General features: G+C 34.4%; 3 protein-coding genes across 10 annotated transcripts; 2 read left to right on the forward strand and 1 right to left on the reverse strand.

The window, feature by feature from the left end:
• The first annotated feature begins 2,345 nt into the window (after positions 1-2,345).
• Positions 2,346-6,504, forward strand: LOC142536931 (caffeoylshikimate esterase). 2 transcript variants are annotated; one of them, XM_075642378.1, is made up of 9 exons: positions 2,346-2,451; positions 2,537-2,730; positions 3,795-3,824; positions 4,149-4,275; positions 4,352-4,498; positions 5,025-5,155; positions 5,231-5,368; positions 5,829-5,927; positions 6,062-6,504. In XM_075642378.1, exons 1-9 carry the CDS (start codon positions 2,406-2,408, stop codon positions 6,269-6,271), a joined length of 1,122 nt encoding a protein of 373 aa, XP_075498493.1. In that variant the 5' UTR covers positions 2,346-2,405; the 3' UTR covers positions 6,272-6,504. The 2 variants fall into 2 exon arrangements, with proteins under 2 accessions (XP_075498493.1, XP_075498494.1); XM_075642379.1 differs by having other exon boundaries at positions 2,361-2,451; positions 2,545-2,730.
• A 1,156-nt stretch (positions 6,505-7,660) lies between these two features.
• On the forward strand, positions 7,661-11,410 carry LOC142536933 (protein MAO HUZI 4, chloroplastic-like). 5 transcript variants are annotated; one of them, XM_075642387.1, is made up of 7 exons: positions 7,661-8,173; positions 8,836-9,058; positions 9,366-9,420; positions 9,525-9,625; positions 10,253-10,381; positions 10,485-10,573; positions 11,002-11,410. In XM_075642387.1, the coding sequence occupies exons 2-7, from the start codon at positions 8,963-8,965 to the stop codon at positions 11,165-11,167; spliced, it is 636 nt and encodes a 211-aa protein (XP_075498502.1). In that variant the 5' UTR covers positions 7,661-8,173; positions 8,836-8,962; the 3' UTR covers positions 11,168-11,410. The 5 variants fall into 5 exon arrangements, with proteins under 5 accessions (XP_075498502.1, XP_075498500.1, XP_075498501.1 ...); XM_075642386.1 differs by having other exon boundaries at positions 7,662-8,173; positions 8,857-9,058; XM_075642385.1 differs by having other exon boundaries at positions 7,661-9,058.
• On the reverse strand, positions 10,895-17,150 carry LOC142536932 (uncharacterized). 3 transcript variants are annotated; one of them, XM_075642381.1, is made up of 11 exons: positions 16,951-17,150; positions 15,994-16,186; positions 15,779-15,864; positions 14,651-14,735; positions 14,185-14,263; positions 13,924-14,054; positions 13,706-13,792; positions 13,478-13,581; positions 12,827-12,957; positions 12,210-12,323; positions 10,895-11,114 (listed from the first exon to the last, which is right to left on the reverse strand). In XM_075642381.1, the coding sequence occupies exons 1-10, from the start codon at positions 17,007-17,009 to the stop codon at positions 12,211-12,213; spliced, it is 1,068 nt and encodes a 355-aa protein (XP_075498496.1). In that variant the 5' UTR covers positions 17,010-17,150; the 3' UTR covers positions 10,895-11,114; position 12,210. The 3 variants fall into 3 exon arrangements, with proteins under 3 accessions (XP_075498496.1, XP_075498497.1, XP_075498495.1); XM_075642382.1 differs by lacking the exon at positions 10,895-11,114 and adding an exon at positions 11,536-11,853; XM_075642380.1 differs by lacking the exon at positions 10,895-11,114 and having other exon boundaries at positions 11,852-12,323; positions 16,951-17,146.
• Positions 17,151-17,168: the final 18 nt, after the last annotated feature.

Raw genomic sequence — 17,168 nt, forward strand, 5'->3', positions numbered from 1 at the left:
TTCCAGCTAACAATGATTTGAACGCTCAACTTTAAGGACTGTACTTGTTCTAGGTAGTTGATCATGAGAATAACATGATTATGCCATTATTTACTAATGCTGAAGGACTGAATTTGTTCTGTACCAGAGAGTGAAGACGTCAGTTTCTTAAAAGTTTACTCACACTTTTTTTTTTTATATTTATATACTCACACTTGGCATATGCATATCGATAGGAAAAATAAGTAACGCTAGTTGTCTAATCAGATAACCAGATCTAAAGTTTTGTAGTGCCATCAAATCATTTCATTTGCAAAACACTACTCCCGTGAATGCATATCTAAACTCTATCATTTTATCTTACTCATGATGTACAAATGTCAGCTCGATTAAATTCTCAAATCTGACATCTTTCGATTAAAAATAATAGAGTAGGTCTTATGTGAAACGGTCTCACGAATCTTTATCTGTGAGACGGGTCAATCCTACCGATATTCACAATAAAAAGTAATATTCTTAGCATAAAACGTAATATTTTTTCATGGATGACCTAAATAAGATATGTCTCACAAAATACGATCCGTGAGACCGTCTCACACAAATTTTTGTCAAAATAATAATGATAATGTCCTGCGCCGCGGTTATTGATGTACATGGATTGTTGGGTCAATTTTATTTATTTGAGTTTATATTTGAATAATTATATGTTGATGAGGCTTACAGTTTTCTCCATAATAATATTCCAAAGGGTCTATGATCCAACAGTTTGTGATAGTTCGGGTTTTGAAATATAATTACTCACCGTCAAGAACTTAAAAAGTAAAACGTGTTTCAGCAAAAAAAAAAAAAAAATTTAATCCAATGGTCAAATCAACGATCATGTTTAGCCGAGAGGATCTAAAGCACAATCTTTACTAAGATAGTGCAATCACGTATCCACCCAATTCAACTAATCCCATCATGCAAATTATTGGTTCATGCACTTGCACTTGATGCATTAAATTCCAAGAAAAAAAATTCGTGCCACGGTAGGCTCACTTATACAAATATATACATCTAAATAAATGGGAAAATATATAGATCCATTAGCATGACAACCCATAGCAAAAGACTCGCCCAAATTCATCAATACCGTTTACAAATATAAAAGAAGAAAAGATTTCACAATATTTCTTCTTTTATATTTGTATATATATAAAGTTTGAATTGTGAAATCTTTTCTTCTTTTATATTTGTAAACGGTATTGATGAATTATATATATATATATATGGCAATTGGGTAGGCCTGGGGAGCATATATAAAGTGGGTTTCATGAGTTCTAGACTCTTGGGTCGGACCCAACATTTTTTTTAATATTGTAGCCCAAAGTTGATTTACGAAACATCTGGATCCCATTTGATTGCCTAAATCTTGGATTGTTGTTTACAAGTCCTTTAATTTGTAAAAAAAAAAATTAGGTCTAGAAAATTGTGCATTTATTGCCTGTTTTTTAAGACCTGTGTTAGGATTGTTATATATAATCCTATATCATGTATGATAGTAAAAGGAGATGTGAAATTCATATATGCAAATGATTGTTATTTTGTAAAAATGTAAATAAAATTGTGATATACACACCTTGATTTTCGCTGGTTTATTGTTTTAGATTGATACATTATCGACTTATAACCCTTGAGTTATTACTCTGAATTGGTATAATATGTTTGTCTCTGATATTCTATATTGTCGAATATAAATTTTAGTTATTTTTTTTTTTGTGTAGTTTATTTCGACGTGAGACTGATATATAGTATCATATTAACATTTCTTATGAGAAAGTACTAAAATTGTAAAAAAAAATTGAATGACGTGTCTCAGAATAAAATTTGATAAAATAAATATCTAAAAATTATAAATAAACAAATGTATATGACTAAATTTGCTGTTTTCTTTTAGTTAAGTTATAAAACTTCATTCGACCATGGTTTTTGTTGAGTGTTGATCAAGATTCAAGATCGTGACAATTGTGAATGACAACATGTTTATGTATATTGAATTAAACAACTTAAATTATCATGAATTGAATTAATAATTACAACTGACGATTTCATAAAAAATATTAAAAACAGAAGAAGAATAAATCTACCAAGCTTTATTATTACAATTAATAATTAGTCAATGTGACAATATTGACTTTTAAGTTAACTTAAAATAACCAAAAATTTATGACAAAAAATGAATACAATTGGATCCCATGGAAGTCCTAGTCATCACACTCTTCCAACAACTCCGCATCTACGAGTCTACATACATACATACATATATATATATATATATGTGTGTGTGTGTGTGTATGTATATATAAATATCTTATGTTCGCATGCACTTTATATGTATATAGAAACATATCTGAGTTATAGATGTAATACGCTTATCACAAATACACATGGCACTGGAATCCGCAAGAATTTATAGTAGACACGCTTTTAATGGTACAATCAAACTCCTTCAATTCTCTTTTCATTTTCTTTGATTTCCTATTTCTTCGAGTCGTCGTGGGTTATTAATACGAACTAGAATTGAAGACCAAGATTTTACCTGCCAAGAGTGGCAGAGATTTGAAAGTAATGGGAAAAACAGTAAAGTTCGCGGGTGTGGATGAAGAGTTGCAGAAGATATTGGATGCTGACATGGACATGGTGGGACCCAGGCGCCGGGCTCGCGAGGCATTCAAGCACATTCAGCTCTCCATAGATCATATCTTATTCAAGGTATTCGATGATTTGCTGCTCGTGTTTTCATGGGATGGAATAGAATAATCTTGGTTGAATTGAAGTTTGCGTTTTTTCCTCCTTTTTTGTTCTTGAAAATTGAATGATAATGGTTGGTATTTGATATGTTATCGATTTGGATTGATTTGGGGTAGAGTCAGTTAAAGTTAAAGATGAAATTTTGACCATATGGGATTTATCACCACACTCAGATAAAAAATTAAATGAAATAATATGTAATTTGTCTAAAAATTCAAGTTTCAGCCTCTAATGCCGCCGAGTAGCCGAAGTTAGCCCCACCCTGGAAATCTTGGATCCACTCTGTCCTCAGGGGAAAGGCATAAGGGATTTATCTTTCCTCTTTAATATTAATGCCTCCTGCAAATGATTTCCTAGTTTAGCACGTTTTGAATGTGGTCATGCTAAGATTTAGCTGATGAATATTTTTGCACATGATAAAATTAGTGAGTTTAAGATTCTGATATGTTACTTTTAGGCCACTTTCTGTTGGTCAATTATGGCTAGGAGATTTATTTTACTGCCATAGTTAAACATACTTGAAGGTTATATTAGCCACCTGTGCTACTTGCGTATGTGTGGAGTGACTACACGGACTGATCTCATGGTTGTGTACGAGTCCAAACGGATATTTGTTACATTTAATATTTAATCTGTCATTTCTTTTGTATGGTATTTTTTCAGTTGTTTTAGAATGAATCCACACCATGTGTACAGTCGTGGTTTTCGTAAGAAGTGAAAATCTGGCAGAAAAGAGCGATAAAACGGGGGTAAGATTTTGTTATCACGAGTGAGTAAAAACGGCTGATACTGTAGTCTGGTTGTGAACACGGGAGGATAATTTTTGGTAAATTACTTGAAATTTGGTCTTATTTTGATGATTATATCACTAGAGGAACATAATCAGCTCCAAGTCGGTCCTCACTTGCTTTTTTTTGAATGTTTTTGAAAGAGAACTATGGCTAGTCCAATCTTTCTTGAATAATAGATTTTTATGGACGTGAAATTTAGATTTTGTGTGACGCTTGAGTTTACTTGTCTTGCAGATGCCACATGAAAGATTGAAGATGACTGAGGTAATCATTTTTCAATTTGTTTGTTCTCATTTCAAATATATTAAAGGAAATTCTAAGGTTTCAATTGTTTTATCGTCCAAACTCTCCACTTTTCCATGGAAAATATATCTGTAGATTTCCAACTTGGTGGGTTTCCATTTGCCTGATCTTGTACCTTCGGGAACATGCCTTTTTTCCCGTTGGCTAACTCTTAATCGGTATCATTGATTTATCCTGCATTGTCCATCATAATGGAGTTCAACTTTTGCCAACTTTTGCCTCCATTTGTCGAATATCTTGTTGACTTTTTGTACATCGTACTAAATAATTATTATTTTTTTCCAGTCATTTGAAGTGAACTCTAGGGGATTGGAGATATTTTCAAAATGTTGGCTTCCGGAAAATGGTTCCCCAAAAGCTGTGGTTTGTTTTTGTCATGGTTATGGAGATACTTGCACATTTTTCTTCGAAGGCACGAATCTTATATAACTGCTAAATTTCATACTTCTGAGAAAAGTTGAATTTATTGCTTTACACAATGTTCACAGGAATTGCTAGAAAGCTTGCATCTTCTGGTTATGGGGTATTCGCGCTGGACTACCCCGGATTTGGTCTTTCAGAAGGTCTACATGGCTACATTCCAAGCTTTGACAGGCTCGTGGATGATGTCATTGAGCATTTTGCAAAAGTGAAAGGTCTGTCATTCGGTGAACTAACTTATTTTGCTTGAGGATTTTAACAATCTCTACCGCTGTGTTATGCTTTAGCATGGAAAAGTGTGTGCGCAACCTAATGTGTATCTCATGACAAACAAAGAAAGGAAGGATGATTGGCTGGGGACCCAATGGCAGCAAGGATGTGTAAATGTTTTACTGAAAATATAAGTTTTGTCCAGGGGGAATCCATTAAACCTGTAATAACTTCCAACTCCCTTCCATCATTGTATATTAAAAATAATTCCAAAGTAACTATACTTTGTAAATGCACATAAATTCTGTAGCTGCATTTTGATCAAACATGTGATTTACTGGTTATGATACCATGTTAGTTACTACTTTTTCTAAAATCTAGAGTTGTTGAAACATAAAGCTATTGATTATGCCACCTCCTGTTATTTCGAGCTATTTTAAAAATTGGTAACTCACATATACCAAGTGCCATGAATGAGTTTTTAGGTGTACAGTATACTTTTCCATTGTATTAAGGTGATTGTGGGTGCAGAGAATCCAGACTTCCGTTCATTACCAAGTTTTCTTTTTGGACAATCTATGGGGGGAGCAGTTGCGCTTAAAGTGCACCTAAAACAGCACGATTTGTGGAGCGGCGCAGTTCTTGTTGCACCTATGTGTAAGGTACTCTATGCATTTTATTTCTTATAAAGCGTACCAACTGAACTTTATCTGTGCCTTATTGAAACGTATCTCTAGATTGCAGATGACATGGTTCCTCCGTGGCTAGTAACTCAAATTCTAATTGGAGTCTCAAAATTACTTCCAAAACAGAAGCTTGTTCCGCAGAAGGATTTGGCTGAGATGGCATTCCAAGATGTGAGGAAGCGAGAACAAGTAGGCCATAATCCTTAAACTAAGACACATGTTTATGATAAGTCAGGGAAATTGAAATTTGAATTGCCATATGAATTTGAACGAAAAATATAACCCCAATAGAATGGTAATTGATGAGATTAAATGAGTCGTGATTCTTTTTCGCTTTGGCTTAACTTTTTTTTACTTGAAGAGAATGTGATGACATGTTAAGTTCACAAGTTTAGATATTAGAATCAATTTTATCTTAGATATGAATATAAAGAATCTGTTAGGATTATCAAAATGGTGATTGTTTTATCAAGTTTGTTCTCTTTTCAATCTCTTGTCAGTTGCCTTCCAAAAATAATAAAATGAGTAAAATAAGTGACCTGAGTATACTCAAGAAAAAGAAATAAAAAATTTTATCCCGTACAAAGTGGAATTGAAGAGCCAACAATTTACGAACACGATGAGGTTCTTGTGTTTTGTCTTGAGTCAGGCAACATATAATGTCATCGCTTACAAGCATAAACCTCGGCTAGGAACAGCCGTGGAATTGCTGAGGACGACACAGGAGATAGAACACCAACTGGAGAAGGTACTTCATTACGTCAAAATCTTGTCTGATTCTATCAGTTAACTACCTGTAAGGCACAAGAAAGAGGGATGAACTTTAATGTTGAAGGATGTAAGAAAATGTGAAATATGAATTTTGTGGCTGACATTTTGCAGGTGTCGCTGCCACTATTGATTTTACATGGAAAAAACGACGTAGTAACTGATCCATCTGTGAGCGAAGCATTGTACAAAAAGGCAAGCAGTTCAGACAAGAAACTGAACCTATATGATGATGCCTTTCACTCTCTTCTTGAAGGCGAGCCAGATGAGATGGTACTTCGAGTTCTTGGCGATATCATATCTTGGCTCGACGAGCATTGCTAGAACATTCCTAACCTTTCCATACACTGTTTCCTGCACCTGTTTTTGAAGTTTTTTAGTTAAATCGTTGGGATGATATTAATACTTTTACTTACATGAAATAGGAAAAACTGTATCATTATGTCAGAAAAGCATGAAAAAAAAAAGATGTAATTTTATGGCATTATGTACGTGATATCAGTGCATGAAGGAAACAAATTTGCCTTGGTATAAAATTCTTACACTGTTTCTTGTAATTTATTTAGTTATGTATATCTATATTTTAGAACAAATTTGCCTTGGTATAGCATTCTTACACTGTTTCTTGTAATTTATTTAGTTGTCGTATATATCAGTATTTTAGAGCTGGACTCCTTGGTCGAGGTCACAGGGTGATAACAAATTTTCCTTGTCTTTATACTTTATGTGATATTTGATGTATTTATTGTCATCTTAATTTTTATCTTAAATATATATAAAATTCGCAGAAAAATTGTAAAGATTATAAAACTTGACAATTGAAAGCCATTTTAACACATTCATTTCTACTCAATGATACAAAGAATTAGCAATGTAACAGCATTAGTGGCTGATTTAACTCGAAAGTTACAAGTAAATACCACGAAACAAAACCACCTATTTTTCGTGTGACATACCAATTAAATTTTAAACAAGTAGTTAGACATGTTATAATAATCTAGATAGGTGGATTGGCAATCCTCATTTTCCGAACTTTTTCTCTTTTTTATTTTTATTTTTTTATTCTTAGAACACGCAACCGCTATTTTTGGTGTGCTACTGTGTATATCCTGCAACTCATGCTGATCAGGTAAATATAGGGGTGTAAACGAAACGAATCAAGCCGAATACTAGCAAAAAGTTCATGTTCAAATTCGACACAAATTAAATATATTCGAACTCGAGCTCGATTCGAAGTTCAAAAAATTTAAACTTTATTGCTCGAATTCGACTCGAAATGAAGTTCGAGTTCACGTTCGGCTTGAAATGTTCTAATATATTCACGAGCTATTTGAATTATTGTTCGGATATAAAGATTTAAAAATGAATGTTTGAAAGCTCGAAACGTCCAAAATGCTCAAAATATATATTTTAATATATAATTAAAAAATCTTAATAAAATATTAAGACTCGCGAGCGACTCGCAAACTATCGAATAAAATAATTTTGATTCTAGTTCGGCTTGAAAGAAAATTCAAACATGTTCAAATTTGACTCGAACTCGATAAATACGAATACAAACCAAATATTTACTCAAAAAACTCTCAAAACTACTCGATTTATTTACAACTCTGAGTAAATCAGATTAGATAAATCATGTTTGCCGTACTCGTAGCCATATACAAATATAATATAGAGCAGGACGTTTGATCCCTACTGTCTCAGTCTCCCTACACTCGCACTTGTAACACTTCATCTTTCCAATTTCTATCAACCAATGAGAATCCCAGAAACGCAATCCCTGCATGTGCGCCGCCACGTCTGTATATACACCTGGCCTGCTCAGATAGGCTAGAACAAAGTGAGGTTAACCATCTGAGTCAGATAACCTGAAAGCCCAAAGAGTGAAACTTTTACTGTTCCACTGCCATTCAGTCTACGGGTTTTGTTCTGTGAAAGTAAAATTTTTTTGGTGCACGTCATTGTGAGTGCCAATCACACAGACTTCCATTTCTTTCTTTCTCCAAATCGAGTCTCCGAGTGTTTTTCATGGGGGATTCAAGATTTTTCTTTTACTCGACCATTACTGTTTTCTGTTCTTGTATCGGTTGATTCATCTTGCATAAGCCGATGAACGCAAAAATTGTCCCTTTTTTGTCAAGTTGAAATCGATTAAAGTTTTTTTTTCCCGACGGATTCATTATGGTCACGTCTTTTTGTTTTCTCAGCTCTCAAGTCTCATTTAAGGTGTGGCTAATGAAATTCTCTTAGGATAGTTGCCTGTGCTAATCGTTCTATTATTAGTATAGCTTCTTTATTCTTCTAGGGATTGATTCTTGAGTTCAGCTGTAACTCCTTTTATGGTTGTGTATATTCCTGGGATCTTTACTATATTAATGGTCTGTTTGAAATTTATGAAGTAGATGTTTAATTTCCTGCACTGAGCAATAGTGGGCGTACCTGATTTTTAAATGTAATTACCTCCTGAGAATTTTTATACGTTTTGATAATTAATCCTAGTTTTTTGGACTGCCGTTTACTTTTCGGGACTATTTCTCCACGCGCAGTGTCATTTGTCCAGGATTTTGGTGTATTTAAGTTGGTTTGTTGTAGAATCTATAAGGGTTATTTATATACCTTTAGTCATTTGGTATTAAATTACCGAGATTACTTGTTGGTGTGCGCTGATAAGATTCAAATGGTGAATCAGAAGTCTACCGTGCTATGAAGGAGATTTTTTTATTTCCAGTGCTCGAATCTTCATAAAAGTTGGTCTTTTTTATTTGTTCGTTCTATCGTATTGAGTTTCAGGCAGATTGGATAAAGAAATAAATAAAGCATTGAATTGTTCGTGGTTTTGTAGTTTCATCTGTGAAATGTGCTGTATGATATAATCAGATGTGTGACAGGTTTGGAGTTGGTTTTTATAGATTGGCTGTTCAAGATTTTCAGCTAACTCCTTGCTTAGAAATCAAAGAAGCACAAAGAATGAAATACCATTTGATCAACTAGCAGTGGGGAAAAAAGCGAGTCCATATGTTGTCTGGAGTTTTATTGGAGGATCAAGAATCATCACTATACCTAATCTTGGAAGAATTATTATGTTCAGAAGGTCTTCTGTGTATGCTTCATGTAATTTTTTCATGTTTCTTCGCTCTGTTTTATAGTTTTCCTACATTGTTGAATTTATTTGTTTAGTTTTTCCCATTGTGTCTGATTAAAACGAAGTTCGTTCTTTGCACAACAAAAAGTGCTCCAAGCCAGTTTTGAACGTTTTTAGATTTTTTGAGTGTGAAAACATAAAATTAGAGAGAAAACAATGTTGGGTTTTGTTGATCACTTAGTGTTATTGAGCACTTGATAGTTAAACTTTACCGCATGCAAATGTATAAGGTTTAAAATGTTATATGTATGTTGCTTTCATTTCGTGTCTGAATAGGATCCAAGGTGTCTGGAGGTGTCTTTGAGCTTGCTTTCATCTGCCCTGTTGCTTAGTTAAGATTTCCCTTTTCCGCTTTCCACGGAAGTGAATAAAAAATCTTCCACGTGTAATGAAACTACATCTGAATCTAATCTCTATTTTTCTGCTCATTTGCAGGGCTCCCAAGTTCTCAGATTGCAAGTAGTGCTTTTACATTGGGAACGGCAGCAGTACTTCCATTTTATACATTTATGGTTGCAGCCCCTGAAGCGAAGCTTGTAAGTGTTGATAACATGATACCTTGTTAGGGATACCCATGCTTGGTAGAATTGAGATTTTGGGTCATTTAGTGAACTTATCTCTTATGAATACCTATTAATGTGTGCAAAGATCATGCGTATATGCTAATTAAATGTAGCCATAACACATCGCTGATACTTGTCTCAAATGAGGCAGGTGTAAGGTGGTATATCTTTTTTCAAGCCACTCACCAACGAGGAACATAAATTTAGAGTCTGGAGTCTCAAAGAATGTATTTCATGATCTTCATCTAATGTATAAACACATATCTTTTCTCAAGCCACTCATCAACGACGAACATAAATTTAGAATCTGAGTGCATGTGCACTTGTATCTTTTCTCAAGCCACATTCAAGGATTATCATCTAATGTACATAAACGTTGGCTTATTAGGCACCTAATCTAACATTCTATAAATCTGAAACTTGTCAGTCCTTTCAAATATAATCCATCAACATGATCATTGTGGTGAACTATAAATTGTTTGAGTTTGAAATAACAATGAACTTCTACAACTTCCCTTAACACAAGACGCAATGCTCAAGTTTGAAATGCGGAATTCTATATGTGTTTGTGTCTTAATTGCTTTGTTATCTGTTATGCAGACCAAAAAAATAATAGCAAGCAGCATACCTTATATAGTTCTCGGTCTATTATACGCTTATTTACTGTATCTGTCCTGGACACCTGATACAATTCGGCTGATGTTTGCAAGTAAATACTGGTTGCCAGAGGTGTGTTGTAAATTGGTTGAAAGTTTTACTCTCATTTCTAAAGAAAAATTTGAAGTTTGGACTGAAAAGTGCCTCTTTTTTCCTCAATATGATGATCGTCCAGTTAAATGGTATAGCTAAGATGTTTTCCAACGAGATGACGCTGGCTTCTGCTTGGATTCATTTATTGGCTGTCGATCTTTTTGCTGCAAGGTCATTCTCTCTACCTTTTCCGTGAACTGACACGCCAAATGGTTACACTGAAGTGTCAGATACTCTTTCAATAGACATACTATTCGAACAATGCCATGAGACATATCCAAACCAATAATTCTCATATCTTAATAAAAAAATTCAGGGTTCAAGTATTTTTTCTATGTTTTGAACGATGATTTTTATTTTGAGATTTGAGAAGATTTATGCTAAATTTGTTGATGTACTTATTATTTGTTGGATTATAATTTCGGTTTTAAAACATTATTAACTGGTTGATTACATTATGTAAAATTATGCATTTTTTCTTGAATTTTACCTTGTCTACTTGATGTTTTTTATTTCCAATGTTAGCAACTTATATAAACACGCTCACACATACACAGAATACAGAATGCATTCTGACTCCTGCTACTTGATTCAAACAGGCAAGTTTACTATGACGGATTGAAGAACAACATAGAGATGAGGCATTCAGTGTCCCTTTGCCTGCTGTTTTGTCCGCTCGGAATTCTTGTTCATTTCATCACAAGAGCTTTCACTGCAAGCAGAAAAAGAAGAGAACATGGAGACACTTCTCATCGATTTCAGTAAAAAACGGACTATTGCTCTAGGCTTCATAGTTTGCAGAAGTTCGTTTATCGGCATGCTTTGAAGCCAACAAACAGGAGCATGCTACTAGTAGTTCCAACTGTGGTATTTGTTCGGAAAATAGTAATTTCTTGTGATAACTTGTTTAGAAATGCAACTATAGTCTTTAATTTTTTAGATCACTTGTTAAGAAAATGATGCTAATGTAAGAATATGTGAGTTATTTTTTCATGTTCAAGTTTTCTACTCTTGTGATTCGATTCTCGCATGATATAGAAGTTTCAAACCCAAGAAAAACTAATAGCATAAACCCAGTATAAAAGGTCACATGACATTACGACAAAATAATAGAACAAAGTAAATAGCCAGACTAGGAAAATCTGCCACAAAGTAAAAATAAAAAAAATGGTTCTGTGGAGTTTCTTTACAAACTTGCAAACAGGACTGCAATTCAAAACATCAAGAACTGTGGCAGGCATGTTCCCATGATTCATAGTACAATCCTATTATCCACAGCAGTTTTTTTTGTGGTTACAACAACCAAGAATCATATTGCACAATCAAGAACCACTTGAATATATTTTTACAGCATTGCATCAGTAATGTCTTGCAGCCATTCGTAATCACACATCCACAATTGAAAACATGTTGCCGCTCCATCGAATATAAGATAACAGATGCCCGTCATGCTGTTAAAAAAGGGAAATAAATAATTTTTTCCCTTCACATCAATTTTTGCCTGTCGATTTCTCAGCAATACTCTTGCAAGAGCTTGCAGAACAGTCGCCTCCCAATTAAAGTGTCCAGTAACTCTAATTTCGTAAAGTTTCACAGTTTACATTCTAAGGATAAATTCTAGCATGAAGGTTTTTTCTGAGGACAATTGAATAGGTAGCAATTGAAATAAGAATTCAATGATGTAATGGTCATATGTGCAATAAATAACCCCTAATTTTATCGGCAAGGCCAAAGATAATAAGAGGGAACAGCCGCAAGTTGTTGATCATTCTGGCAACATGAACAAGATTCTATGATCCATCAGTACCTTAAGTTGGAAGTGATGCCATCTGAATTTGGTCCTCAAAACCCCCATTCAATGGATCTAAATTTTGTGAAGAATCTTTCTTCGTGCGATCCAAAGAAGTTGCTTCATGTATTCCTGCAAAATAGACATGCATCTTGTTAAATCACAAACACCATTTATGGTTTAGTAAATATGATTGAAAAGTATATTATAGTCTTACTATGATTTTGGTCCACGAAGAAAAGTGAACATTGAAGATAAATTTAATATCAGAAATAAGTAGAACATGTAAGCCAATACAAAGCTTTCGAGGTTTCACTCTTTTTACCACATGACGAGGTTTTACTCTGTTTACCCCATGAAAATCATGGCATCACCACCAGAGCTGTAAATGATGCCAAAATGCATTATGTCAATCTTAAGTTGCACTTGGAGGGCCCAAGCTGCTATCCAACTACCTTTTTTTAAAAAACTAGATGACTTTCGTAATCACCCAACTATAAAATTCTTGTTCATATGATCAATCAGACACAAAGGAAGGGAGTCCAAAAATACAACACTTGATTAGTCAAAAGAGCACGTTTAGATAGACAATTTGTGCTAAATTTTAGAAACTGAAGGATTCTATTAGTTCATACCGAAGCTCAAAATGGCAACGCAAAGTAAAAAACCAAGCAGGGAAAAGTCCCTTTTGTATACAATTTCCATAATAATGATGCATCCTCCTGCTACCATTAAATGCTTTGGGGATGAGAACACCATGAACAATCTGCAAATGCACAATTGCTATCAATGTAATGCCCTGATACATATTGGAAAACTTGCAAAATTTAATAAAATAAAACAATACAAAATAGAAGAATAGTACAAAAGCAACATGATGCTTCCTTTGTCTTTAGTGGAATAAGGCAATATAAGATGAAAAAAATTACTAATGCGAGTAGGTGATCTTTCCACGGGAAAAGGAGGGGGAGAGTGGGGGTTGGAGACAAGAACCATACCACAGTTCCATACTCTGCCCATAATCAACATAGGGCATAGATATATATGTGCACTCACATAACTGCACTAAAAGTTCCCAAACAATGATTAATGTATAGCCCAATAATACCAAAACAAAAGGACCATAAATTTGGATAAGAAATTATTAACGATAGGAGGCTTGGGATGAAAACGTCCACAGGATTCTTTAAGCCGATATTTGATACGTCAGATAGCAATGACAAAATCAACGGCATTTCCATTTTATAGTAAAAATTGCAGTAAGTATTAGAAGATATGAGGAACACCTCTCCTCCGCGATACTGTCCACGTAAAATATCAAGACAATTCCAAAAAGAATAGTGCTAGAAAAGGCCCAGGCAGAGAAAGGCAACTCTATGCTGGATGATCCCTGAAACATTTTCAACATGCACACACTTATAAGATGAAGTGTGAAGTATATAAGAATTAAGAAATAAAAGTAAAATAATGGTCGAGGGAAATGGATCAAAGAAAAGTACAATAGTGAAACTCACAAGTATCATATCCCACATGGCAATAGGGAACATAAAACAGGTGGCAGAAGTAATAGTTATGGCATGAAGCCGCCTTTTAAGTTGATTCTGAAATCAGAGAAAGGAAAATTCCAACATTAGCTCTTGTTCTTCTTCTTTCTTCGAATTGTATGAAGATTCGAAAGGGTCGTCTCCAAATATGTGGGAGGTTATATCAGGCGACAGAGAAACATCAGTACCTTAAGTGACACTCGTCTTGCAATCACCCTTCTCAATGTTGATAAAATTCCAGCAAAAATCGGAATTAGCATGTCCTTAAATCCTACAGCTACTTCTGATTCAACCTCTGCCTCTGAATTATTAAAGACTGGTATTTCTGGTTAAGTTCATTACTTATTTAACTGAGTTCAGAAGCATAAAAAGAAGTCAAAAAATTACTCAGCATTATTAAAAAATATGACACATTCACAATTAGTCATAGCTCAATGCTGAAAGGATATTCAAATGTGTATATGAGGCCGAGGTCCATCCTTGAGATATAAGATAGAATGACGCCAACATCATAAAGAGGCCGCCAATCTAACAAAGTAGAAGAAATTTCTATTGATTAGAATAAAATGCAAAGAAGTAACAGATTAATTCTTTTTGAAACATTGAAATCTTATAACATTTATTCCTCTATTTCTAAACGAATGCTGTTGAGCAATAAACGTCAGACGCTGACTATAATAATAGTGACATTTAGCCATGATCGTGTGGTAAATCAGACATGTATATTAATGATTGTTTCAAAATGCATCCACGAGGATATCTCCGTAATAGATTCCTTCATCCATATCAACTATTGGAATGTAGACTTGACACAAATCCCAAAGTCCGAAGCCAAATAAAAAACACCGAAGCTTCGATTACCAATGAGTTCATGAGCGGAGGAGACCAAGATATAATAGCCCATCAAGGCAGTACCTTTTTCCAGAGATGGCCTCTCCTCCCATACAACACCGCGGATAATACTCCAAGAACAGCACCAGCATACTCAGCCAATATGGCCCTGAATAATAAGCATATATTGATGTGATTGTGAAGCTAAATGAAAAGGGGAAGTAATTTCTTGAATCAAAAAATAAGGTGGAAGCTGGATCATATCCATTCAATCTTAAATCTTAAAACAAGAAAGTAGTGAGTGGTCCTCTTGCTAAGTCAAAGGGCATCTTCTAGGTCAAGCTTAGATTGCAAGCTTACATTGGGAAAGGGAAATCAAAAATTTTTTGTTTTTGAACCACTTCTACTTCGGAACCAATCACATGCCCCATACTCCCACACCAGTGAGGCTAACGGATTACAAGGTGAAATTTATGACAACCCAAAGTCACATAAAGAACAGCTTCTGTTTTCGGTGGTTTTGGCTCTCCCCGTGTTAATAATTGCAATAACGCAAATTAAAGAGCGTTATCCTATAAAAAGTTAATCATAGCGCAATTGTCAACATATGTCGTCAAAATTTTCAACTCACGTTGAGATACAAAACAAATGAGATAGCAATAAAATCTGTATTTGGAATGTTCACATATCTAAATCCATATCTAAACCATGTCATGTGTGTTGACACAAAATATTTGTCTTGTACTAGGATTTCTCACAACATGCACAATCCGTATCAAGTTTGACTCGGCTAGTTAATGTCAGAAGTTTTTTCCCCTAAATTGTGGCAGAAGTAAAGCATGTTTCACTCACACAGCAACAGAGTATGGTCTCTAATTTTTTTTATAAAAAAATAATAATAACAAATCAAAAGAAAATAAAATATATCTAAAATTTTCAAGTTCACTATTGCAAATCAACAAACAAAAAAGAAAAATAAAAATAAAGGCCAAAATAAAATCATACCCTTTATACACAAATCAAATTGTATAATATTCTTCGAAAACAAAACCAAACGCTAAAATGATTTGTTGAGAATCACAACAGCTCAGTCTAATTCCCTCTTGTTCACAAGCTACAGCTGGTCAGTTCTTCATTTCTAGCAGATCATGTTTCATTTAATATTTAAGAAAATAATAGAAGATGTAGAAAATCTTGATTTGTAAGTTACACCTGAGAGGACCACAAGATTTCAGACCCTTTCCCCATAAGATGAAGTATAGGGCTGTAACACCACCATTTATTACAGAAGGCACAACCTAGAAAAAAAATATTAATATGCAAAACCATGTTAGCCAAGAAATTTATACCAAATTTATTTCTTGTTCCAATTAACAGCAACGAGAAAAAAAAAGCACAAAAAAGAGAGCAGAATGCATGGCAAAGACCTGAGTATTAGAAAGTGGTCTGCCCTTCCAAGGTTTTTGCAACAGTAAAAACAGAAGGGACGATGGAACAAGACAGCTGAAGACAAACAACAAGACCGAAGCACCTGTTTGTGATAAATAGAGGTACAGAGTGTAGATTGACCATATTCTCATGAAGTTACCAAGAACATGTATGACCTGTAAGGGAGTTTGCCTGCATACAAACATCTTCAGATCAATAAAATGAGAGATTGAGACGTGTAAAAAAATTGATTCAGAATATCTATTTACAAATCGTGTTAATCATCTTTAATTTTTTATTATATCTTCCACAAGTCGAGATAACTTCGTCACCGGATTAGTTTCTCGGTCGATATCTTGGCAACAGAAACTCCAGTTTAACATAGTCAACTATGCGCAAACATCCATTTTGCAACCCATTCTCCCCATCAAACATCTAATTCAACTACTACTTCTACAAAATTAAGGAATCAAAATATCAAATACCCTAAATCAACATCCAGCAATTCTTTCCTGCAAATTGCAAAGATTAGCGTATAATTTCAGAGTTTAGATAGTCTGAAGCATATTTTTCTCAAATATGAGGACGGGACTAAAGCATGCCCGTTGAACCGCGCCAGTAAAGGCAATAGCAAAACAGCTAGGGTGCTAATCATTGAAGATGAAAAAACACTGGTTAGTGCATGAATAAAGCTTAACCTTTTCAGACCTCCAGGTCTATAGTATTTCCCAAACAAGTGAAACAAAAAAAGGGAAAAACCACGTGATTCGAATCCATATCATTCTGTAATTTCAAACAGCTGCTGAACTTAATTTCGTTGTAAAGAACTACCCATAATCAAAAAAAAGAAGAAAGAATGAAAATGCAGCATTGAAAATGAAAACACGATCAAAATTATCCAAACAATTAATCGCCAAATACTGGATACAGGATCGGTGGAACGAATATTGACTCACCTGAAAGTGGCGGCATTCGCAGGGCTCCTATTTTCTAGAATTTTATTTGGAGACATCATTTTTTCTGTTACTTTGAACTAGCATACAAAGATTTTATCAATATAAAGATTGAAACAAACAAACACCGATTTTACTGCTAGAGTTCAGTAGAAAAGTGATTTGAATCGAGGTCGGGGGAGAGAGGGCTGAGAGTAAATGGGCCTCTATATTGGGCTTTT

The sequence above is a fragment of the Primulina tabacum genome, chromosome 2 (genome assembly GCF_025594145.1).
Source record: "Primulina tabacum isolate GXHZ01 chromosome 2, ASM2559414v2, whole genome shotgun sequence".
In the NCBI taxonomy this organism is placed as follows: domain Eukaryota; kingdom Viridiplantae; phylum Streptophyta; class Magnoliopsida; order Lamiales; family Gesneriaceae; genus Primulina; species Primulina tabacum.